This window comes from Accipiter gentilis, chromosome 33, assembly GCF_929443795.1.
Source record: "Accipiter gentilis chromosome 33, bAccGen1.1, whole genome shotgun sequence".
Lineage (NCBI taxonomy): Eukaryota > Metazoa > Chordata > Aves > Accipitriformes > Accipitridae > Astur > Astur gentilis.
In genome coordinates this window covers 5,498,559-5,524,820 of record NC_064912.1, presented here as the reverse complement: position 1 = coordinate 5,524,820, position 26,262 = coordinate 5,498,559, and the positions used below count along the sequence as shown (strand labels likewise).

Genomic DNA, 26,262 nt, shown 5'->3' with positions numbered 1-26,262 from the left:
CAATGTGACCATCTCTTGTTTCTCTTCCTCCGGCAGCACAGTGCGGAAGCTTAGCTCTCTATGCCATGTAGATCTCCGAACCCTAAATTTCAGCGTTCAGTTTTCTCACACAAATGAAGCTTTACTCCCTCATTTCAGTTTCAGTAGATTTTTATGGTACACAAATGAATTATACATACAAAGTTATGAATAAGCTGTACATTGTAGTATTTCAAGGCATTAGAAATTATGCCACAGATACTAAAAATGAAGTATTTTCCTTGAGCTAATAAACAAGATGCTATCTCAAGGAATTAGTGAAATGCCTCACTCGCAAGTAAAGGACCCATTAATTATTTATGTAGTGCTACATATCTCATGAACATTGATTTCATTTTTAAATGACACATTTTAAAGCATGTGTGCTGTTTTTTTTGATTTATAAGAAAACAACGGCCTTGAATATGGCAATAATCAACGATTTTCCTCAGACCCAGCAGTCTGCCATATTTGCTGTTTCCCAGTAACCATGAGGCACAGCAAAAGAGAGCTTTCCATGTAAATCACATGAACTTGTTTTGCCTAATGACCACAAGATCTTCCAGATTTCTTTACAGCCTGGGACTCATTTCCATTTCTTAACTTTGTTGAAAAACCCTTTCTAAGAAAAATGTCCCAGTTAGTATCAAAGAGGACACCAGTGAACAACAACTACAGATTCAAGGGAGACTGACTAGAAAGGAGGCTTTTGTCACAGAGCGGGGAATCCTGAGACAGTGCTGCTGACATCAACACTAGTAAGCAGCATGTCAGACTAGTCTGAGAAATAGATGTTTCTAGCTTTACAGTTGATTTCCAAATTTAAAGAAAAATGATTCAGTTTCAGTTCCAAACTTTTGTAATATAAACAGGTAAGTATGAAGAAGATTATTTCAGATCTTTTATTTTAGTAATAAGCTTTCTAAGGTTAATGAAATAAAAAGAAAATATGTAAAAGGTCCTTTCAAACCTCGGCTTTATATTTTACACTTATGTGTAGGTCCTTTTTTTAGAAAGAAAAGCAATATTTTTCTAACTAAATGTTGCTGGAATATAATGTCAATTTATAATTAACATTATATATGTCATTATACATAAGAAACTTTTTTTTTTTTTTTAGTGATTAAATATATTTTAGTATGAAACTGTTTGCTTGGCTCTAAGGGTGGGCTCCTTCCTTGAGAGAAAAATGAGAAATTGCTACTAAATGAATTGCAAAATAGCATTCAAAGCTTTTTCATTTTTTCTTATCAACAAATGACATTCCAAGTTGTTTGCTTCCTTCTGTAAGTTGATTCATTCTCTGTGATCTCTTTATTATCTCTGTAATTTTCCTTGACTCCTACTCCCATTGTGACTGAAAAAAAACATTCTTAGAATTTATTTTCACTGATTAAGGATTTTTTCCTGATGAAAATTCCTTTTTTCTTCTTTGATAGGTCAGAGTACGTATTGGGTGAGCACAGAACAAAGCATTGCAAAGAAATTCCAAATTGTACTATTGTATCAGTGAAGTTACTAGCACAAGATCTAATAAACTAGGGCAAAGAAATTATTTCAGCATAAAGCTTTATTAATCCAACTGTGGATCAGTGCAACAGAGGTACGTATTATTTCTGCACTGATCCATGAATTGGAAAAGTTGGAAATTTGTTCTGTGCTTCGGAAAGCAATGCCGCCTTATAAAGCATAGGTGGATGGAGAAAATTAAACCTGACTAATATCTGAACTGAGGTCTATCTAAAATAAGATAAAGCTTACTAATTGAAAACTTTTGCAGAGTCAAACTGTGTTAGAAAACATACTGACTGGCAAGGTGAGCCCCAAATTACCAAGAGTTCATTCATCCCAGACAGCTGGAAGTCATCACAACGATGAGAAGGTGTGACTTCTTAATGACGCAATGCCTGGCTCCCTCTGCAGTCAGATTTAAGGACAGGTCATGAAGGTAATAGGTGAGATCTGTCCAACCTAACTGTCAACCATCCTGCAGAAGAATGTAAGAGGGCTGAGCTGACCTCTGGAACCCAGTTCCGAAACACTGCTGAACCTGACTGCAGTGCAAAACTTCTGTATTAACTTGCAACAGGAGTTCACAATGCTTACACATCTAACTTACTAGCGAAAGATGCCCAAAGTAAGCAGCGCAATTACGTGAGAATATAGACGTGTTACACTTGGAAATTTACTTCTTCCTGCTGAGTCACTGTACTAACTAAACTATGAAACTGTATGTAACACACACATCTGCACACAGAGCACCCACATGTGGCCCCTTAAATTAAAGAAAATGTAAGTTACTTCCTGGTCTGAAAGTATTGACTTGTTTTGCAAATACTAACAAAAAAAGTATTATCCAACTCAAAAACTGTATCACACATAGCTGGTGTATATTTTCTTATATAACTTTATAACTTTGTGTTAAACTAAGGTATTATGTTCATGACATCATGAAACTGGTAGTAACCCATGTTGTTATCTCACTACATATTGCACTATATGTTCAAATTTAAGATTTTCTTTTTAAACTAAGCAGAGCTGAAAAGAGTCCGCTTCCTTTATATGCAGCATCCATTTTGTAGCTGAGACATTCAGACTGAAATCGGCCCTTGTAGGGCATTCTAAACTTGTTCCCATCATTGTCATGTACAAATACCTGGCCTAGCTCTAAATGAGAGTCTGGGCAACAGCAGGATAACTTTGGTGGGACACCATCCTTGTCCAAAGGTAACTCAGGCAATCTTCAAAAATCATGGTGTCTTCCTCCAGTAGTGGCAATACGGTTTTGCTTATTAAATTAATATTATTTTGCTTATTAAACTGCACAAAACACTTAAAAAAAAATAGAATACACTTTTACAAAGTAGCCTGATTCTGTGGCATCATTTTTATATTTATTTTTAGAGCATCGTAATTCTCAGAGGTAATAAATGCCCAATGTGAAGGAATGGTCAAAGTGCCTGTGTTAAATATCCCTGAAAATTTAGCTCAATGGTTGACTGACTAGATTAGCAAATTTGTCTAGAAAAAGACACGCCTTTCGGCTTAATAGAACAAAGGCTTTGTGAGAAACTGAGGGAACTAGTGAAGGGCACCCATCTTCTACCGTAACGAAGTAGGACGACAGGGTCTTGTGCTGCAAGCTCCCTTACGAGGGGATATCCACAGTGAGAGCAGAGGAGCTGCTGAACAGGATTTTAGTGAAGGCAGGGAGAGAGAGGCATCACCTTCACTCAAAGATTTTGCAAACCCTTCCTGACCCTTTCTCGGACAGATCTGGTTGCTCTACAGAGAGGTAGTGGCATATCTGCTTCAAAATTTTATGACAACATACTATTCTGGCCTGGGATCTGCTAAGTTTTCTGATTTTCCAAACTTCCTGATTTCTTAATAGCTGAAAATCTTTTGACAATGCTAGGGCTTTTAAGTATCATATGCAGCATACAAAACCTTTCTGTATCAGCATTTACGTAGCTATAGAAGAATTTCTTTCTTCCTTCTTTCCCTCAAAAATATACCTTAAAAAAATATTCTGAAATAACAGAAGATTATTAAATTTCTAGAAATTATTACTATGAATTTCTCTCCTTTGTTCCTTAGTTTACTATTTGGTTTTAGTGAATATAGGTCACTGACAGTGAGATCTTAAGGTGTTATTTAAGCAAATATACTGAAAACCACATGGCCCTGAGAGAAGCACCCCAGATTTCTATTGTGGTAAAGATGGCAACTAGAAGAACTAAATAAACTGCAATAAATTAAAAAACAAAACCAAAAAAACCCAAACAAGCAAAAAAATGATGAAAAAGAAAAAAAAACCCACAAACCAGCCCCAAAACCAAACACACCACTAAGCCTTCAGGTCCAGAGACAACTTTCAGTGGATGATTTGAAGAAAAAGAAGTTAACTTGATCCAACCTCCTTAATAACCAGATGTTTGCAATCATCAAAAATATATCTTCAGCTGAAACAATTTCTCTGTTCCAAAGCATTCCGTTTCTAGAAGCATTTACATAACAATATGTGACATCTGAAATGCTTAAGGTCGCCAACCATGGCAGTACAAATTACCGTCATTTTTCAATACTCCGTGCAAGGTGCACCACTTCCAGCACCGGGATTGGTTGCATGCTGCGTTGGTTTCTGCAGTGAGAAACGATCAGCATGCGCCACAGTCACAAAGAGTCTGTAGCCTTTGGAGATTCATGCTAATAGGTCAAAGGGGCCGATCTCCTTACCCGCCGTAGGCTGGAATTGGAGGAGGGGGGGCTGCTGCACGAAACGTGTTGTACACCGTGCGACCTCGGCCTCTTAGATGTGCACCTCTGTAAGCAGCAGCTGCAGTTGCAGCAGGGTAGGGAAATCCTGGCACTGTGAAGAAAAAAAAAATAGAGGAACGAATGAGAAATATTCAGGTCAAGCTAGTCTTTTAAAACAAGGATAATGTAGCGGCACGTTTGTGCTTATATTAAAGCTTGCCTGTAACCGGACGAGGGAATCGCCTAATAAGTAAACTACTAGTCTTTTAACCAGAGGCCTCACCTTTTTACGCAAAATCTTTGGATGCAAACAGGAGACAGCAAACTGGGAATTTAGACGGCAGTATCATAGGTAGCTCTGCTTCTCTTAGAAGTCACTGTTTAAAATAATGTTGACTGTTTTAGCCAACACTGCTACCAGGAGACTCCTGAGGTCTCGGTCACCCAGTTGAGGCTCAAATTGATAATGCCAGAGACATTTCCGCCACATTAGTTGATCTACCGTCAAAAGTCAGCCCTGCTTTTTGAGTGGAGGTGAGGTGTTAGACCAGGTGACCTCTAGTGACCTAAATAATCCCGTGATTTTACCAATCGAACAGACCTTTACTTTTGTTAAAAAGTTGATTATTAACTGGGTCTTAATTGTATGCCAAGGGAAAGAAAGACAGGGCAAGTGTTTTCTCCAATTTTGGGGGTGTACCTTGTTCATAACAGTACCCATTTTTCCTTCAAAGGCAAGACTTGCATAGTTTGGAAATATCTGTCTGAATTCAGATAATATTCAGACTCAAGAGAAACAATTTAGACGCATAACAAAGAAATTAACTCTGACATTTTTATATTGTCATTGCCACTAAGGGTAAACATTAATTACCATTCCATGTGAGACTTAAAATATTTTAATCAGAAATTGAACAGTAAAACAGTACTACTTAGAGATGTTTTCCTGTAAAATGTCTGTAAAACTTGTCTCTTCATAAACTTTCTAATTGAAAAAATAATAAAAAAAACCCACCCAACTTTCCACTTTACTTTCTCTGCTGGTTTTTTAACCAATACTTCATCACTTCATCTCTCATTTGTCCATCTATTGCTAGCCAATGTTAGAACAGGTATTTTTTGAATGAATTCATTAGTGAGACAGAGAAAATCAAATCCAACTCTGTTGGCACTCAGGTTACTTCAGTTGTGGTTCACTGTGTTGAACTTTTTTCAGTATGTAAATAAGATAAAAGAAATAAATATTGCTTAGCAAAGCCCTAATAAGAAGCAAGAAAATGGAAGTAATGAAGTATAAAAGGGTAAGTTTTTCAAGTCTGAAATATAAATTTATTTCAATCCACATTTGTCTTTCATCTGGTTTAGCATTAAATTTTAAAAGCAGCCTTGAATTTGAAAAACAAAATGAAAAATTCAGAACTTGTAGATGGTGCTGGCTGAACACATGAAGGAAAATACTGTAATTATGGTGACTTGTCCATTATTGCCTTACTACTGTGGCTTTTTGGGCTTTGCTAGGTCCCTCTCACTGACAAAAGGTTATACAATAATTCTGCAAAGATTTACATATCTGTGATACAACATAATCTTATGGCAATACAAAATAAGTTAAACCAGTCTTTTTAAAAAGTGCAAATACCATATTTTTATTCCTACTTCTGTAAAGAAAATGTGTGTGAAAATCAGAACGATGAACTTACAGTATTCAGTATATTGTTGATAATTTTGCAATCAACTGCATTTATGAAGCCTTAAAGAAATAGAGTCATGGAAAGCTTTTTTTTTTTTTTTTTTTGGGGGGGGGGGGGGGAGGGAATGAACATGTATCTCATATACTTGAAATCTAGATGCTATAAGTGCTTTTGCATATGCAACAACATAGAATATTGAGCAGTATAAATACAGTAGTGCTAGAATCATGACCTACTGCTCAAACTATGTAACTTTTGTCCTTTTCCTTTCCAAGTAAACCATCTTGGATACAAATTAGTACAATGTGCATACAAAAAAGTAGAAGATAATTTTCAGTGGACTGAAGATATAAGCAAACATAGTAAAAAGATCTATTGGCTGTGCTGTAGTTCCTCTGATAGAGTGGACTGTCTCCCCATACTAACAGATAAATAAAAGGTGTAAAGTTCTAATAAAATTTCATAGATGGAAGTTAGCAATACATGAGAAAAACGTGAGGGTTGGACATCATGGTGTCATTGTTCACTTTTGTCCCTTAGAGAATGTATTTGTGAATGCAACGTGCTGGAGACTTCCTGCCTTGGCTTAAATTAGGTGATGCGGACAACATATATTTCAAACAGTCACTTATCTTAACTACAGTCATGTCTGTTACCTCTGTAAGAGAAACAATGAAGCAGACCAGCACTCCTCAGCATGAAAAGGAAGTGACTTCGGGAGCTATACCAAAGCTCCACAATCATGAATAATGGAGAAGATATGAGAAAAGGTGGCTCTTCACACAACTTCTAATTAAGCCACCATGGAACTTCTGCCACTGGATGTTATGAATGTTAAAAGTTTGAAAGTTTATATGATTGAAAACAATGAACAAACAGTTTCCCTACAGAGAAACAGTATAAAGACATCACCTCTGGTTTAAAAAAAACACTCCAAATTGTAGAAAGCTAACAGAATGTTCAAAGAATTATATACCCACACACTAGCTCCAGTCCTACAACTTTTCTTTAGGCATCCAGCTTTTGCTCCTTTCCAAATACAGGGTATTGGCCTAGATGAAGAACTATCTAATCCAGTACGATTACCTTTGTTAAAAGAGTAATGTTTAGCTGCAGCCTGCCTGCATTAGAGAAATGACTTCTTTCCACCGAGTAGACGGTCATCTCTAGAAGTAAGTTTCTCCAATAATTTGAGAGTTAATTTGTGCCTTTTTTTTAAATCATGCAAATAAATAAAAAAAAAAGTCTGGCCAGGATAAACTGATATCTGAAATGGTAGATATCTTAAATGGTAAACCTGAAGGTTGGTATTCTGTAGCTAGCTTTAAAAAACTGTAGTCTTTAGGGACACTCTTCAACTGCCAAGATTAAGAGAAATTTCTCTGACCTAAAAGCCACTGACAAAAAATTAATGAAGTTTGACAACCTTTGAGCAGTTTGCACAACTTCCTCACTTACATCTGCAGCTATAGTTCTCTACATATTGATAGAAAACACACTTTCACAAGAAAAACAGAGGCAGTGGTAAAGAAAACCAAACCAATTCAAAAAAGCCTAAGCAATGTAAGGTGTGTTACAATGTTACGTGCTTGCAATACAGGGTCTGGAAATTCCTGCTCCAAGATCTGTTTCAGCAATTAATTCTTTGTAATTAACATCTACGTTTGGCAATATTTAAAGCAGCTGTCTTCTTTCAGGGTCCTAGACAATCTTTCTGCTGTGAAATGTACTGTTTGAAATTAACTTACCAATTCCTCCATACAGCCACACACCTTATACAAGCGTGTGAAGAATAGACCTATATCTTGATTTTCAGAAGAAATGAGTAAATATAGGCCTAATGAAAACCAACTGGAATTGTGCAGAAGTTGTACAGGGGACACTGAGGATATACCTCCGTGAAAGCATGAACTCCTAATGTGGTTTGCAAGCATTTTTTTCCATTGAATTGTACCATTCAATCCAGCTATCACACAGACATATTAAAATATATATTTTGCAATAGTTGTGCATTTGTCCTAAATACTCTTTATTCTTCATGGTGGTGACACCTTGGAAAAAATTACAGGAATGGCCACTGACCTTAAATATTTGACAGTGGATGGTTCTCTATAAAGAAATGTCACCAGAAAGGCAGAGTGCCCCCATCAATGAATGAGCAAAAAAGCCATAATATATTTTTAAAAAATAATATTACTTTTTTATGAGAAAGAAGGCTTTCTTTTATGAAAGAGGAAAAACAGCCAGAAGATAGAGCTAGCAGGAAGAGTCACTTAGCCCATAAGGGTTCACCAAATCCAGAACCCATAATGGCAGCTCAGCATTGATGGGAGATGCTAAGACAAGACAGTGTTTTCTACTGTTTTCAAAGGATCTGCAACACAAAGGATGTGTTAGAATTAAAAGCCTGCAGTAATGTAATTGTTTTGCTATGCTTGCCTTGCATTGTCTCCTGAATAAAATCATGAAGCATAAAATGTCTAGAGTAAAGCAAAACTCCAAAAAAGCTTGCAGTAGAAGGTAGAGCAATGATTTGGAGTTCTGTTAGGAAAGGATGAGACATGATCTTGGAAAATAAGCCTAAGAAATATGGAACCCAGAGTGGCAGTGCAAGGTCTTATGATCAAGTGAGGTCTAACAGTACAGATTATATATAAACAGAATTATATCCTTCCCCAAAAATTGATTTGGGTCAGTCTGAAAATCAGAGTATATGAAAACATGCCTTCTATTTCCAGGTAGTAATAGTAAAGATTAAGATTAGAGGTAAAATAATCAACAAGATCATGTCACCCTAGATTTGAGTTCAGAAAGGAAAAAAAAAAAAAAAAAGGCTACTTCAGCCCAGCTGAAAAGTCACATGGTTAGGAATATGTAATAACCACAGAATTTATTTTGCTACCAACTTTTTAATATCCTCACCCCAAAATAACTAGCAGAAGAGGCACCATTAGAACACAACTGAAGAATGGACTTCATAAAAACAATTTTATGAAAAGGGCTCTCTCATCAGGAAGTGTTAAGTGCTATTAACCAGCCCCAAAAGTAATGAATGTACTAGCCAGGAGGGGTAAAGGTTTTAATGACTTACAGTGTGTAGGTCAACCTTCCTTAGTGCCTCAGTGCCAAACTGTTGAAACTCAGTCAGCGAAAATGCTATTGTAATGGGGTTGACTTGCAGCAGGGAAGCATCTGACTCCAATTCTAAGCAAAAGTACCTTAAATTTATCAAAGTAATTTGATTACTGGAATTCTTCTGACTGTGATAGAGAAAAGGCAGATTTCTCCAACTACACATCGATGATATGAGGCAATAATACGAGGTTAAAAAGAAAAACTTTTCTAAGGAGTATATATAATCAAATATCAAGCCAAAGAAACAATTTACATTTTCATCTAATAGCCCCATCAGTTCTATAGTTATTCATTCAGCTATTCAAATATGAATGAGACTACAGCGGCAACAACAAAACATCATTTCCTACAGTGGAACTGCGATTTTACTTTTTCAAATTAAAAAAGAAGAGTGAAAACAGTATGCTGTGGAAGTGCTTGGCTTTGCTTAATATAATTATCCAAAAGCATACAAATCACCTTGTATTACAGCTTAAATGAAATTTTTTTAGGAACATTATGTTGGTAAGATTCCTTCTTTAAACTTATTTGTTCTATTTTTATATTTAAGAAATACATTTTTTTTAAAAAGTATTATTACAATGAATATTGTCCAACAAGTTCTCTCTTCTGAATACACTTAGTAAACACAGAAATACTGTCAGGGTATCTCCTTCATCAAACTTCAGTTTAGTTCTCAAATATGAAAACTGGTAAGCAAATTGCTACATTTAAGCAAATAAAAAGGCCTTTGGAATTAGCAGGATTCATGTTAGTATATGAGCATAAGGAAGAGGAACTTAATCTTTGTGTTCACAGATGAAATTTAATCAAATCTTAATTTCTCCCAAAAGATGTAAAATAAGCATTGGATTTACTAATTTTTTATTAAATGAACATGACAGGTAGGTGCACTTTCTAGGCATCATATCTCAACATATCCCTTGGAAAACAAAGGCTGAAGGAACAATGACAAAGCTTGAGTTCCCAAAAGGATGAATATAACCTAGTAAAAAATACTTAAGGGTTATACACTGTGTATTAAAGTTTTAAAGCTTTGGGATAGATGGAAGAGAAGCAGATGCAAAAAACAACAGGGGGCAGATTTTGTATCAAAGCCATAAAAATATACAGCCATTTTAATGGGCAATTATTCTTTGCATTTGTGCTGTGGTTTGAATTTGTATGAGAGTGCCATATGCCTCAAGAAAGGTGTGCCATCAAAATGGATGAACGAATCTACCTCTCATCACTCCTAAGCTCTCCTTCTTCGCACAGACTATCAGGTCATCTGCCATCGAGAGTTTTCAAATGTTTTATAGTGAAGAATTTTAATGTTACGCCATGTTTGCATCAGTTTACAGCTAATTTACTGCAACATAGTTTAACTGTTAGAAAGGCAGGGAGACACATTTACATTATTCCCATAGTTCAGGAGGATCCCTTATGAGGGAAGGCTAAGCAGAATACTCTATATGATATTATCTGAAATTTCAGGAACAGAGTCAGGAGTTTATCCCAATGTAGGCTGTGTAGTGAGTTTTCACTTCACAATTATAGTAATAAGTAGTATTACTTCGCACTCTTTATAAGAATTATGAGAACTGTGTTAAAGAGGATGTGTGCAGATCTTTGCATTTAAATACACAGTCCAAAATACAGTGCAAGTAAAATTTAAGATCTGTTACTACAGATTTTAACATAAAAAGGCTTTTATATTTTATATATATATATGGATTCTTAAAATTTCAGGGTAAAAAAATCTTCAGAAAGTTCATAATGTTTAAAAATAGCAAGCTGAAAATACATTTTTTCACCTGTCACTTTTGTGAGATGATTGTCCCTGCGATCTAGTTGTGAATTAACTTAATCCAAAGGAAATTTGCCATATATGTCAAATACAGTTGTAACTGGTCACCTCCATTTATTTCATTCACAATCTATTTTTTTTTAAACACATTTAAAGTTCGTAAGACAATCATTTCCTTACTATTGCACAAAAATGTATGTCAGTATTAAACACTGTTGTTTAGGAATGAATAAATTGGTATTTTGGACAAACCATTACTTATAGGACATTCTCATTTGAAATGCATTGAAAAGGAAAACAAAAATCTCTAATTAATGTACAAGCCTAATCACCATTCTCCACATGGAAGAGTAATTTTTCACTGTTCATTTGCTCAGTGTAATCTCAAAACTGACATAACAGAAAAGCAATGGCCTATAAATCTGCTCTCATTTGTTTCTTTAATATTCATATTCCATTGAACTACAGCTGCTTGTTGCTGCAGTCTATTACAACATGCAAAACTGTCGATAAAAATATTATGAAAGGCAAGATGTGTTTCTTCATGGCTCTGTGTGCCATTTGTTTTGAAAAAAACAACAATAAATGACTCATGGATTGTCCCTTAGTTTGCTGCACGCTGGGTGATTAGTGATTAATTACCTTGCTGCAAATTGACACGGCACAAGGAAATTGACACAGCTCTGATTAATTAACTTTTTATGTCAGACAGTGACTTATAAAGCACTGCGCACTGTAATTGAATCCCTTCACACAACACTACTGCATTAAGTTTCCAGTCAAATCCAAATTAGCACCAAATTTTACATAAATTTGGTGAAACTTTTTATAACAAGGTAGACCCTGAAAGGTTACATAAATATTTTTAGAAAGAGGACAGACAGCTTCTTTCAGACACTGTTTTCAACTCTTTCATCCTCAGACATATGAAAACCAAGATTTGTTAGGTTTTTCCATACCAAATCATCAACAAAATCAAATGAACTCAAAAAACATGCATAAAATATTTCAGTAAAAAGCAACCTCCTATTTACTGTGCTCATTCTTATGTTAAATTGTAGGAAGACACTTAACTGTTCCAACAAAACTTCTTACTTGGTTAACTTTATCTTAAATTTGCTTCCAGATCTAATTGATCTACTATTTCAACAATGACTTGCATATACTGAATTCACACTTTGTTTTCTTTATACTTATTTTCAGTATATAGGGAATTATTCTTTTCCTCTGCCTTCCTTTGTTTCGTCTCCTCTAATATACAAATAAACAAACCACCACTAGTTTCAATATGTATTGATACCATTATATGCCAGGAATTTACAACCTCAGCAGCAAAGTCTTGATGCCAAAGCCTGGAAACTCTCTCATATTTTGTCTAAACTTTTTCACTGTGGGGGTGACTGAGCACTGGCAGAGGAACCCAGAGAGGCTGTGGAGTCTCCATCCTTGGAGATATTAAAAAACCCGTTTGGATGTGGTCCTGGGCAGCCTGCTTGAGGTTGCGCTGCTTGAGCAAGGTGAGTGGACAAGGTGACCTCCAGAGGTTCCTCTCAACCTCAGCCGTTCTGAGATTTGGTCATTTGGTGATTCTGTCATTATTGGCAATTCCCATATATCTCATCCCTCTTTTACTGGGCTATATATGCAGCCACCTGAAACCTTCAGACATCAAGGGATTTCTCTTAACACACAGAAGAAAATGGAGGATGAGGAGGGATTAAAAAAGACCGGAGAAGAAGATTTAGAATTTTTTTGTAAAGCTATATAATTACACCAGCTTACAACTTTGAATAAAAAATGCTATAATTGTGGACAAATTACTTATGGTGTACTTAGTAACAAAATAAGAATACTGCAGAGTTGATGTTACAAAGGACACAAATAGTTGATATACAAAGAATAGTTGATTTTTCACAAAAGAAATGACTAACAAACAAGAAAAAGCTCAGTAGGCAAAAACAAACAACAAAGCAACTAGGCCATAAAGGAAAAGAAACAGTAGAGATCAAAGAAGCCACATCTGATCTTAAATTAAAGAACAATCTTCAAATACAGATGATCAAACTGATCAATAACTTGTCTTGTGTTCCTGGTTGTTGGACATCTAAAAGCTCCAAGCAAATGGAAAAAGTCCCCTGTGTCTAGCTAAACACTGTTTCTGAGACAAAGTAAAAGGGAAAACTAGATGAAGAGTAGCACTACTATAAAAAAAGATGACAAAATTCAGCAATTTGAATGTTTATGAAAGCCAATTATGTGGTGACAAGAAGTTCTGTCTGGATGACACAAGGATTACTAAAACTCAACAGAATTATTAAACTGTGAAAAAGAACATTGTCAGAATGTTGTTGGGTTGGGAACAATTTAGGCAGGAAGTGACTGAGGAAAAAAACAGCTATTAACCTAATCCAATCCATAATGGAAAAAAACGTCAAAACAAAGAATTGCACCTGCAGAGTCATATAGATATTAAAAACGTTAATTCCTCAAAAGTACTTACTATTTGTGAAATTCAGGTTGAAGAATTTTGCTGTATGCAACATGGTTTTAAGAGCCATGATTTAATAACAACCGTCACACAATGCAACAAAGAGTGACACTGAAGTCTTTATTTGAAAGCAAATCTTACAGACTAAGCTGAAAACCACAAAATTAACAACTTTACATCTGACAGACAGAATGATTTGAGATGTATAGTCAACTGTGAGTGCCTACCTACTAAAAATGAGTAACACAGCATCTAGAATGCAAAGCTAAGGAAACATCAGGAGCCTGCATCTAGGACTCTAGACAAAGGATCTTATGTACAATAACATCATAGATTATGATGCAAACAAATACTGAATGTAATTCTCACTAATTAGCTGCACAGTGAGAGCAGTAAGTCCAAACAATCCTATTGTCCTAGCTCACCGGTTAGTCACGAGCACTGCCAGTGGCCAAGTGCCGCACCTCCACAGTAACAGGAAAGCACTAAGTTAAGACATGAGATGCCCAACTGTCCTTGGTCAAACATAATTTTTATTATTTGAACTAAAGGACAAAGATACTGTCCACAATTTACTATTAAAAATGTAATGCACACCTTTCTAGTCATCTTCGTCTCCCACTACCCAGGTGTAGGATGGTACAGAAGTTAAAAAAAAGTCCGTGGCACACAATTCAGGGTATGTCTATCTTTATAAAACTCTTAAGCATGCTAGTTCAGACAAACTGCACCATCACTAAACAGATTAACAGAAGAATGAGTATAAACAGCAAGGTACTTAAAAACAGATTTGCAGGAGTGAAGTGAAACCCCTGTTTACAGATTCTGGATGACTACAATACATCTTACTGATGACTTATTAGTCACCATTTAAAATACTGATAGACAGAAGGTAAGAAGACAGTTATCCTGAAAATAGTTACAGAAGGGAAATATACAGTGCTGTAACAAGAATTTCAAGCAATGCTACCAAAAAGCCCCAAAGAGGTTCACTTCACAGTTTAAAAAGGCTGATACTTAAATCCAGAATGTAACATAATACATATGGATAAAATTTACTCAATTTTGTTAATTTTGTATCATCTTTATAACTATCTGACTTAGAAGTCAGTGGAATTATCCTCCGTTCAGACTTGTGTAACTTTGTTCAAAGAAAGGTCTGATACAATGGGCCAAAACAGTGTTTAAAAACCTTCTAAAGACATTTCAACAAGACATGACATCAATATTTTTCTCTGGAAGCGATACATAATTTTTCAACCTTTTACACTTCTATACATGGGGGGGGTGCAGGGGGGGGGGGGGATTATGGAAATAAATTAGTAAACTTCTCTTCCTATTTATTGGTATCTTCCCAATTTAAAGTTTCATGCAGACCCACTGTATTTTAACATACAGACCAGGAAGGGCACTTTTCACATTATTCCTGGGTTACTACCAGGTGATTCTCTTTCCTTTGTAAATAAAGGCAATTAATTAATTCAGGAAGCACATTAAAAGACAGTTGGACTCCTAAATGTTCAGTAATGAGTTTTTTGTAGCCTGGAAATGATACGTGTGATTGGTGCACGCAGATGTATGGACATTTCCCTTTGGGCAGGATTTTTGCACTGTTTCATTCATGAATCTCAGTCCTACAACGGTTAAGTTGGCTTAATCACAGAACTCCTTTGCAGGGTTACTCTACCTTTTTCCTACGAAACAATAAAAAGCAGACAAAACCACAAACATGTAAATACAATCTACTAATATATTTTTTAATTATGATGAAGTGACCTGCCATTCCATTTTAGTTTAAGAGAAATTAAAAATAGAGTTTGCAGAAACCTTTTTACATTTAATTCACAAACACTCTTAACATAAGCAAATTATTTATACCATATGAATACTCATTCTTTAAACTGTTCCTGACCCATATACAAATTCAAAATGGCAAGCTTACTAAACAGTCTCTCCCTGACCAATAACAGCAAAATCACAACAAATAAATTAAGAAAAATTACAACAATAAAATCAGAACAAATTAATCATTGATGTCATTACAATAAAGCATGTGTCCATTTGGATTGAATACTGTCAGACATGTCTTACATACAAAACCCAGAGAAGGATATACCAAATGCCAGGAGCACCTACACTTCTGTTGCTTGGAGTCTCAGGGTAATACTATCAGAAGACTATCATCATTACAATATAATTTTCAGGTAATTACGTGTGTGCAACAGATTAAACCTGACAAAATCAACTGAATCAAGGTTTCTAAACTGAATGTTTCCACTAATGATCCTGCTCAGAAGTGCACTTTAAATCACCTTCTGAAAATTTCTATTTTCCCCATGTAATATTTGTGGTACTGGAAATATCCCTGAATATAATAGAAATGTCAAAGGTCTTACTTCAATCCATTAGTAATGCCACAGAAAAATAAAACCTGGAATGTCTTCACTGAAACAAGAAATATGAAAATAGTTTCATACGGCATTTTTTTAGGTAGTTTACCAACATTTATAAGTTAAGGAACCTACTTCTAAGGGAGGATATTCAAGATATATATTGAATAGACAGGCTTTACTTATTTTTCATTTCTGTAGCACAATGAATCCTCAAATAGACTAAATCCTACTATTGGATGTGGTATTTATACTTAGTATTTACGATTTTCCTTATTTATTCCATGCATAGCAACGAAGTCCTGAACTATCCTCCACCTATGAATCAAAGCAAAATGTCCACAGGGAAAAAAAAAAAAAATCTTTTTAAAAATAGTGCATGTGTCTGTCATACATAAGTGTTGGTAAGTTTTTAATAGAGAACATATATAAAAAGCAAAAATCCCATATTATGTAATTAATACTTTAAGCTTCTGCTATAGATTTTCCTTCTCTCCTGGCATATAAAACATAACTTTGGATCAGTAGGATTATTAGGATAATTTAGGAACATTTCAATGCCTGCTCTGAAATAATAGAATCTATTTTCCTGATTTACTTTAAAAGAACTTGAGCATTAAAAATATTTCTTGTCAAAAATATTACAGGACCAAAGGTTTCCAGGGAATATTCTGAAAGAACTGCCTTCCCACCTTTCAAAAACATCTCATCTTTGCCTTGTTGTTTTCTGGTTGCTCATAAGCTAAAATCCCAGGGCAACATAGTTTATTGTTTTAATATCTGTCTGACGCAAAGCAAAAGTATTCTCTGGTGAGTGCTTATCTGTCATATGTACTTCTGTGAAAGGAATATCAAGACAAATAAGATGTTCTAGGGCATATCATGGGATTATGAATTTGGCACTGACTGAGTTCTGTTTAAAAATAGTTGAAATAAATACAAAAAATACCTACACTGATATTTTGAGGACGGGAACTTGAAGCGCATTGGGGTTTAAATATTTTAATTATGAAGGGTTTATACTATTTTAGTATGAATAGAGAATGAATACTCAAGTCCATAAATGGGACAGACAAAACAAGAGGAAGAAATATTCATAATTGAAACAGTTAAAACAGTACAATTCTATTCTAAGGATACAATGGACTGTGAACTTACTTTGTATTAATTAAACTCAATGTAATGGCATTTTCTATATTGAAATGAATAACCAGTGATCTGGAAATTCATTTAGACCATTAGGTTAATTACAGAAACTGATGAAAGTTTTATCAGACAATTACTATTAAAGAACATGAACAATGTGGGACAGATTTATAAGCATTTGTACCACCTCAATCATTTTTGCTGAATTCCACCACCACTCCTTACAAAACTGTAATCAATATATCAATTAAAAAACGGGCCATCAACTTCATTTGCCATTGAGTGTGATAAAATAAAATACATTAATCTCCGATTTCTGCATGTTCATATTTTTTCCTCCTTTTAATTCTATCACTTTATTGCAATATGAAAGATTTATTTATTTTTAATAAAAAAAGAAAATTTATGGAAAAAGAGCATGTACATTTTGAAGCTGATAAGCATGCTTGCTGAAGATAAAACCACTCTAACATTTAGAAAACGTAAGTCCAAACTGACATCAGTTTAAAAAGTACTCGTTGAAGTCAAGGCAAAACTCTTTTACGGACGTGCAAAACATTTGGGAAATACAGGCATTCATATGGGCATCATTCTGAACAAAGGCATGTAGCAATTTACTATTTTGCCATATATGTGAGCTATTCGGTCCCGTGAACTGTCCCTTTAATACATGCTTAGAAAAATCTACTACTAGTTACACAGCTGATAACTCAAGTGTCTATATTTTCACTTGGTGCTAAAATAAAGCCTAAAAGTTACAAAGATTAACACTCTGATTTAGACTGTGAAAAAAATTTAGCTGCCTTTGAACTTTCATTAAAATTCATAGTCTCTCTCCCATTGCCTTCCATGGGACCTGGGTTTGCACAACTGTCAAGTTTTGAAAAATGTGATGCACAGCTTTAGGCTGGCTTCCTCGCCACACCAGCTAGCGCTTAGCGAGTCCAAGAACGTTGATTAGTTATTCCAGAGCACAAAGAGGTTTTCTACTGGCAGGTGCATCTCCTTTTCCATCCCCTGCCATGAAAGGGCAGGGGAGGTTCTCAGGAAAACAGAGCCAGGCTCTTCGCAGAGGCACACACTGGGAAGACAGAGACAACAAACAGAACTTGAAAGAAGAGAGATTTCCACTGTTCAGACATTGACGCACTGGAAGAGGTGACCCGGAAAGGTTGTGCAGTGTCCATCCTTAAAGGTGCCCCGGTGCCACCTGGTCCTTCCAACCTGCATTATTCTATGAGACTATGATTTCACCTCTTCCTCCTTTCCCATGTTTTGGCTCTCATCAACTTCTATTACACTCACACTTTCAGGCACTCGAAAAATGGGGAAAATAGGCACTAAACAGCTTTTAAAAGTCCTTGCATCAATTCAGATTCGTATTTTTGCCTTTTTTAACCATACATACCCAGCTATATTACTGTCCTTTGTAGAACAATGATACAGATATTCAGTGACAGAACTTTTTTCTTCTTTTGAATCTTCCTTTTGTCCAGCAGGATCTTAATATTCTCATGGATCCTATTCTCGAGTGGCTTCAACTTGGAAAAGGTCCAAAATTTTTCTTGATACCTTTCTTATTTAATAGTAGATACAAATTTCTTCAGGATTTTAAAAGTTCCTGTGGAAGAAACTAGTCTAAAGAAGTGGGGGCAAAAAGAGACTGTCAGTTACGTGCAGCCAAACTGTTTGATTTACAAAGTTTCAGTGAGGTATCATGGGCCTCCAGGAAGCTTCCAGTGAATGCTTGCTTACTTGCTGGGACTTGGTGTACTCTAATCTTTACTTTCTGGGTATATCTCCTTCAACACTTGTCTACATTCTGCATTAGGAAAATTTTGAAGGATTTAACCGAAATCAGTTGTACTAGTTCTGTCCTCGAGATGCCAATACTATGGGAATCTACAGCAGCCAAGATGAGACCATGAGCTTCCTTACTTTGGTTGTCTCAATAAGGCAAAGAATCTGGCTGTCCCACCAAGGGATGTGAACACATTTGCATGCTGAAACTAGGCTTTCTACATAACAAATTGTCTATTCCCAGAATAGATGTGCAAATGAAAAACTGATCCAGGTCCCATCTTCTGCTTCAGCGTTAGAGAACAGATGAGGCATGAGAGACTATTGCTACTGATTTGTTCCACTGCTTGCAGAAGAAACAGCTCATTTCTTTCTGTATTATGCAAAGGGCCAGAAGTGATGGAAGGAAGCAGAGCCATGTTTCCACCTCCTGACATATTCAGAGGTGTAACTAATCACTGTACTGGGAAATGTACAATGTGATACATAAAATACATCCTGGGGAAATAAAACATCAGAAGGGAAAGAGTAGCTCCAAGAAATGCATTCTTCTTTCTGGTTAGCCAAAAAATGGGGTAAAAATGTTCAGAGTCATCAGAGACGACTAACGACCAATACAATTAAGAAGACAAAAAATTTAAGTGAGAAATAAAGCTAGTCAAATTTAAAAAAATGTATTTTACACCCATGTTTCAGTCCTTAATTCCTTCTAGAATATAACTCAGGAGCAAAGGATGAACAGTCAAGTTAAGGACAACGTTTCTAAAAATGGGGACTATGCTTTTCCAAATATCTGAAAATTCCTAAATGCCATTAGCATTTAATGAACTCCAAACCTCTCAAACAGCTTTAAAAATCTCAGCTGACTCTTTCCCTCCTGTTAAAACAATTACAGATTTAAAACCTCTGAATTCTTACATTGGAGGCTGTTCTAAAATATTACACAGTTACAATACCAGCAGTAACAGAATAAACGATTAACAAATTATTCAAAGATGAAGGCTGCAATATTGTTGTCTACATGGAATCATAATAGTGAAAGTATTAATCTCCTAGATGTTAATGTTGACTCATCAGTTATCATTTCAGTATTACAAATGTGCATAAAAATGGAATACAGAAGATCTTTAAAATAATAAAAGAAAGAAAATGGGACAAAACTCAAGCTTCATTTCTATTCACTTCTTAGAATTTCCTATAGAAATGGAACTATTTTACATCTTTACTGAAAGTTTTGTAATAAGGAGAAATAAAAAAAACCAATTACAATCTTTCGTAATTGTAGTAATTTTGTATTATTAGGAGTTGTGACCCTGTGGGGGGAACTACATTTTGGCAATAAGAAATACTATACATAATAAAAGAAAAATCATGACTTGCAGACACACAGGTTCAACAAAAGTGTAATAATTTCTACTGCAAGGGCTACTAGCAATCTCTGTTATGAAACTGTGTATTACACATTGCCCAGTGGGAGGCAGATAGGCAAAGTCTGTTTACTTATGTATTTGGCATAATTGAAAACAAACAGGTGTTTGTTAGGATATCATTATTCAAGGAGCACCACTGCAAAATAAGATTTTTCAAAGGGATTGACTCATGAGACATAATCGAAACAGTGAAGTATAGAGCTTAGCTAGCTATACAATGACTATCTAGGGATTTAATAACAGTGGAAATACTGTACAATGTAACCAGCAACCCCACAAATAAATTTCCTAGGACAGAACTTAGTGAAATCATAGGAGCAACAGGGTAAACTTAAAAAAGGGTTTATTTAGAATATTTTCCAGAAAATGAGAAACAAACACTGCCATTCCACCCCACCCCGCAAAAGGAGCTCCCTAACAGTGAGATGAGTGAAATGTCTGCATAATTTTCTAGGAAAAGAATTTCAGCCAAACATTGGTATTTCAGTCAAAAGACTAGTCAAAAAGGAATGGTGCATCAAAAACATAAAAAAGGGAACACCGATTTAAACAGTAAGTATTTCATGTCTGTGGTACTACAAGGATTTAAAAAAAACACTGCTTGGGAAAGGTGACATAGTACAAAATATTCTTGGAGCATCTGGAAGCAAATGCAGATTTAACTGATATTTTCATTTCCAATTTAAAACACTTCATATATTTGGTTAGGTTGCTGTGTATTTGCAGACTCCTGATTTGAGGTAGACCCCATATTTATACTGTAAAAGCAGCAGCTCCGGGGATGATATTCACAGCCTTTGACATAAGAGAGTTACATGACTGTAGAGATGATTGCTATGGACCTTTTTTGTCCTCATTCCTGGTTTTAATTAATAAAAAAAATAAATTAGTAATCTAGATAAGCTTTAAGAAAGTAGAACTGCATTCTAGATTGATAAAAAGCATATCTGATAACATTAAATCAGACAATGTAAAATATTTTCTTTACGGAGGACTGCTAAGAACATGTAACAAATGCTGCTGTTCACCCTAATTCAGCAAGCAGCAATTATTACTATTTCATTTAGCTAGAGGCTTCTTATCTGACTAGATTGCAGAATGGGCATTAGTGGTACCACCAATACAATCTCCAACGCTCTCAGAAGAGTCAGTTCTGCTTCTGCTTCAGAATTCTAGAGGACACATTTCTACTCCAAAGTTTTGTACAGAAAAAAGGCTGATGGCAGCATCTATTGTTTCAGCCTGTCTTTGCTATTTTTATTAGGGCCGCTTTTTATAATTCAAAAAACCCACTTGTACACAGTCTTTTTGTAAAAAAAACTTCATGTCTATTTGCTTCCTGACACAGTCAAATGGTGGCGTGATATAAGACTTTTTGTGTATTAAATCACATTTGTGACCAGGATAGAAAAAGAAACACAACTTCATCTTCTACACAAAATGCAGAGTGCGCAACAGTACTGGATTCCAAAAAATGTCACTGTTACTATAGAACTTTTGACCATTTCTGTAGAACATTGCAATATAGGTTGTTTTTTTGTTTTTTTTTTTTTTTGTTTTTTAAATAAAATATACTCTGAGGACAAAGTTGCAGCTGCATTACCTGTTAACATTACTTGCATATATTTATAAATACCACATTTACCTTAACAAGAGCTATTGGGAAAGTTCACATTTTTAGGGGGCTTAATTCACATTAATGTGCTTTTGTCACAAAACAAAACAAAACAAGAGCCATAACACTAGCTTACTTGTGGATGTGTATACTAGTGAACTGGGGGCACTGTACACGGGAGATCCCTCCTGGTTTGCCTGGCACAGCAGCACCCTGCCTACAAGAAAGAGAGAGAGAGTGGTATCTGGTTTTGGAACACTGAAACTAAACCTCAGTTTTCATCTCAAAACAGAAATAAAGTCATAACCGGAGCAGTGCAGTGAAGCAGGGGCACTTCTTGTCCTTCAACTTCAAAGCAGAAAGAGCCCCAGCCAACAGGTACAATATTGCATAGGAAAAAGCAAACCACAGCCATCCCCCCAGATAAACACCCCTTTGTTGCGCCATGAGGACGGTGGTGCCCGCCCTGAGCGTTCGCCGTGCGTGCCAGTCCCTCAGCCCGCTGCTCTCTCTCCCTCTCGGCCCTGTCTCTCCGAAACAGAAGGTGCCCCGTTAGCTCTGCGGCTGACGGGAGCCAGCAGCCCGCCCACACCACCCACCCACCTCCTGACTTCTCACCGCCCAAACCTGGGCCAAAAGGAGAGGCTACTCAGGCAAACACAGCAGATAAATCGGACCGCAGAGCTCCCACATACAGATGTAAGGCCAAGTATGATCCCAGCTGTATTGCTTAAATTAACACTGGTGCAAGTGATTGCTAATACATGTGAAGATTTCAGCAGGTTTTGATCAAACGAGAGATACATAAACACAAGCTACTTTCCAGTACATAAGCTGGATTCAGGATTAAGAACAAAACCAACTAAAAGAAATGAAACCTTTTTTCTTTCTTTCTTTCTTTTTTTTTTTTTTTTTAATAAAGGAAAAAAAAAGTTAAATAACCAAATCAATTTAAAACAACACTTTTGCAATGCATGTTCATTTTGAACAAATGACACAAGTTTAGGCTTGTTTCCTCTTTTTTTAAATGAACCTAAATAAAATTTCTTACTAGTTCAACATCTTTCTTAAAATGATATTTTAGCAGTCTTAGCTGAATACGGATTGAACATTGATTAGCGGTAGGAACACCTGTACTTTCGCACTAGGAAAAAAACTTCTGCACTTCTGGAATACAGTCCACCAGGAAAAGCAGGATGTGACGCACCTCTTTTTGCAGATATATGTGTATATATCTGTATATACACACACAAAATTATATATATACATACACTGACATACTTCAAGCTGTCAGGATTTGCGAATCACGCAATTTCAAAAATACTAAATCTACATGAAAATTTGTGAGACTTGAGAAGTTGTGCATTGACTTATAAGCAATGTAGCTCAGCAGAGTTGAGTCAAATATGTTTGGAAGGATAAGATTAATTACAAATGGCAGGGATGTTTTCCATATAGTATTACGAGAGCAATTCTCAACCTGTGTTCAGTTACCAGACCAGAGTTCTTTCAAAAAATGTTTTAAAAAAATTTCTGTCATTAACCAGTTCTTTGATTATTGCTTGCAGCTGTCAGTTGAAGTAGAAATACAGGAAATACTAAAGGAAAATAATTCTTGTAATTTACACAATTTAGCTAAGACTGTGAGCACGGGAAATCTCATGAAATATTATGCTTCCAACCTTCCCAGACAGTAGCGTACCCTTAACTAACAGGATTTGGAGATGCTTGCTTTTTTCCACCTATCCACTACTAATCTGAAAGATAAAACAAGCTAAAAAATTTTTTTCCTTACTTTAAGACAGCACATAGTTGACTATATTGGTAACTATCTCTCTCAGCCTTCCAAAAAAAATCCGCAACTGGAAGATGTTCAATGAACATATACCTACTGAGATCCTAATGGCAAGCATCAGTTTCAGGCTGGTAGATAAACAGGACCTATTGACACACTTGCTTGACACTAGGAATGTGTACATTGGAATATGGAGGTATTTAACACCATAAATGCTTCAAAACTTCTGCTACTACAGGAGCCTGAAAATGAAAGTGAGCTGAAGATATAGAGGCATTCATTCAGCTGAGTGAAATCCAGAAAGGAATTATTAAAATCAGTAATTTTCATTAGATTGTAAGAATAATGTATCTGTATATATTTACTAAACTTACTTGAAGTCATTAAAGGTTTTTAGAAATTGAAGATTATAGTTTATTTATATTATTCAACATAAACTCTAGATGACACTTTGTTCACTTTGTTTGCTCCATGGTCCGTAGATATTTTCCAGTTTTTTGCAGCTAACATTCTTACGTTTTTTTCTGATTTCATCTCATACAAATCTAATTTTCCTTACTCTAGTCTTCTACTTTCTAATGAAAGTACTTCAAAACAGATGCCTTTTTCATCCATGCTACAAGAGTGTATTTAATTTGTTGCACAGAGCTTTCTAATTATATTTTGACAATCTGCCTTCGAATTCGTACACAAAATTAATAATAATACCTAAACCACTATTATTAGATTTTATTAGAAAAATATGGAACTTTTTAATCTACTTTTGTGAGAAAAGATTATTTATGCTGCATCTAATTTTGTTATTAAAAGTATTAAAATTGTAATTAATACAACTGGGGAAAGATTGAATTATTTACAATAAGATCTTCTGGATAAACCTCAGAACATTGAAACAATCCGTAAATTCCCTAATGGAAAAAAATATATCTTATTTTTCCTCTAGAATACTAAATTCTAGCATGACAGAATAAAGGTGGTGGGGGGGGGGGGGTTATGAAAGAGGATTTTCATATAAAATTCTTAATATTTCTGTTCAAACTGTGAACTTAATAATATCATGGAAGTGATGAACTTCAAAATATTACAGTCATGCAAGAGCTCATCCTTAATTCTGCAACGCCTTCTGTACCAGAATATTTAAGGCTGATATTTGCTCCTTAAGAACAATCTGCATGCTTTTTTCTAATATAAGCGTCTACTTATTTGGTCACAGCAGATGTGACCAGTGATATAGGCTTTTGGAGATCACCAGCTGAAAGCCCCGCCTGACTCACTCCATCAAAAGGATCAGAAAAACCTCACCATATACATCTGAAGAGTGTATTCTCTACAGGCACACCAGAGAGCTTTAGGCAGACCAGTGGCAGAAGGGAAACTGAGGCAGCCATGCTGCTGGGTGTAACGGGAGAGCAACAGTCTGCGGCGGCTGAGCAAGCCGACTGGTTGTGCCGCACACAGCAGGTAGCTGTGCTGGGGCAGGGCACGGTGGTGCCAGCTGAGCACAGCCGTATGAATCCAGAGATCCCCCAGACTGATTCACCACTTGTCCTTGGCGCACAGGCTGGCAGCATGGGCAAACCCATACTTTTCAAGATCCAGAAATATTCCCACTCATACTTCTCTTCCTCCAATGTTTTCTTCTACAGTCCATGATTAAGAATGTACTGTTTGATTAGGTTCTTTGTTGAAGCACTGTAGTTATTTTGAGAAAATAATTACTCTAAAAATATTCAGGGCTGTAAGGAAAATGATGTGAAGTCATAAATATTTTTAGAATACAAAAAATTCATTTCCCAGTGGTTCCAAGATATTTGCTTGAAAGTATTTTTCTATTTTTTTCATACTTCCAAAAATAAGGGTTTGTGTATAGTTCATATTTACATGATTTATATAAATTACAGAGCGTAAGTGGAAATACCAATGTGCTAGTGATGATGCACAGACTACTCACTGGCTATACACGACATATGACGAAGTTCACCGTATTTCTCAAATACTCAGGTAGCCAAGAAGTACCCAGGATCGACAACAGGAGGACTTTCCAGTAAATCATAAAGGATTTGAAATCACTTCTCTTAAAATAGCTTTTAGGTCTAACTGGAACCACTGTGTAGCCAGCACTACAAACAGCTTAAAAGTAAAGACCTGGAGTACGTTTAAAAGAATTTGCACAACCAGTTGGAATCTCTTACGGCATCCTTTGTGGAAGTATAAATTGAAACATTTTCAGCAGAAAAAAATTAATACCGTTAGTTAAAATTACACTGCTGATGTAAAACTAACAGTGTTGCAAGGCCTTGATCATGGGAATAGCTCTCTCCTGTCACAAGAACTAGATGAAACTTTTAGAAACCTTCACTATCAGACCTGTATAAAGTTGATGTACCGCTACCGAGAACCTGAGTTTACAATGCATTACCTCCCAGCAGAGATGGCTTCAGTACTTTTGCTCATGACCAAAAAGTTTCCATGCTGTTGTTTATTCCCCCAGGAATTTTGGGGATTTATAAAAGGGAAGAGGACAGAAGTCGCACTGTAGTACCCTGTTACATCCCAGGGCAAAACCGCAACATGTTACTGAGTGAGACAAAGGGGAAAAACTGATTTTCTACTTTCACTCTGGGAATCCTAAAAACCACAGCTTCACATAAAGCTCTTCAGACAGCTCCAAAGATGACAGTGGTACTGAGTTCTATGTAGGGTAC

General features: G+C 35.8%; 1 protein-coding gene across 26 annotated transcripts in view; it reads right to left on the bottom strand.

The window, feature by feature from the left end:
- RBFOX1 (RNA binding fox-1 homolog 1) overlaps nucleotides 1-26,262 on the bottom strand; it is a 1,352,985-nt gene that overhangs the window by 47,714 nt on the left and 1,279,009 nt on the right. For 24 of the 26 annotated variants that reach the window (XM_049791518.1, XM_049791517.1, XM_049791521.1 and 21 more), the window contains 2 exons: nucleotides 21,899-21,979; nucleotides 4,258-4,390 (listed from right to left, as the gene is read on the bottom strand). In XM_049791518.1, coding sequence (XP_049647475.1) covers nucleotides 4,258-4,390; nucleotides 21,899-21,979 — 214 coding nt within the window. The remainder of the gene's footprint in view (nucleotides 1-4,257; nucleotides 4,391-21,898; nucleotides 21,980-26,262) is intronic. The other 2 variants (XM_049791522.1, XM_049791527.1) reach the window with 1 other exon arrangement.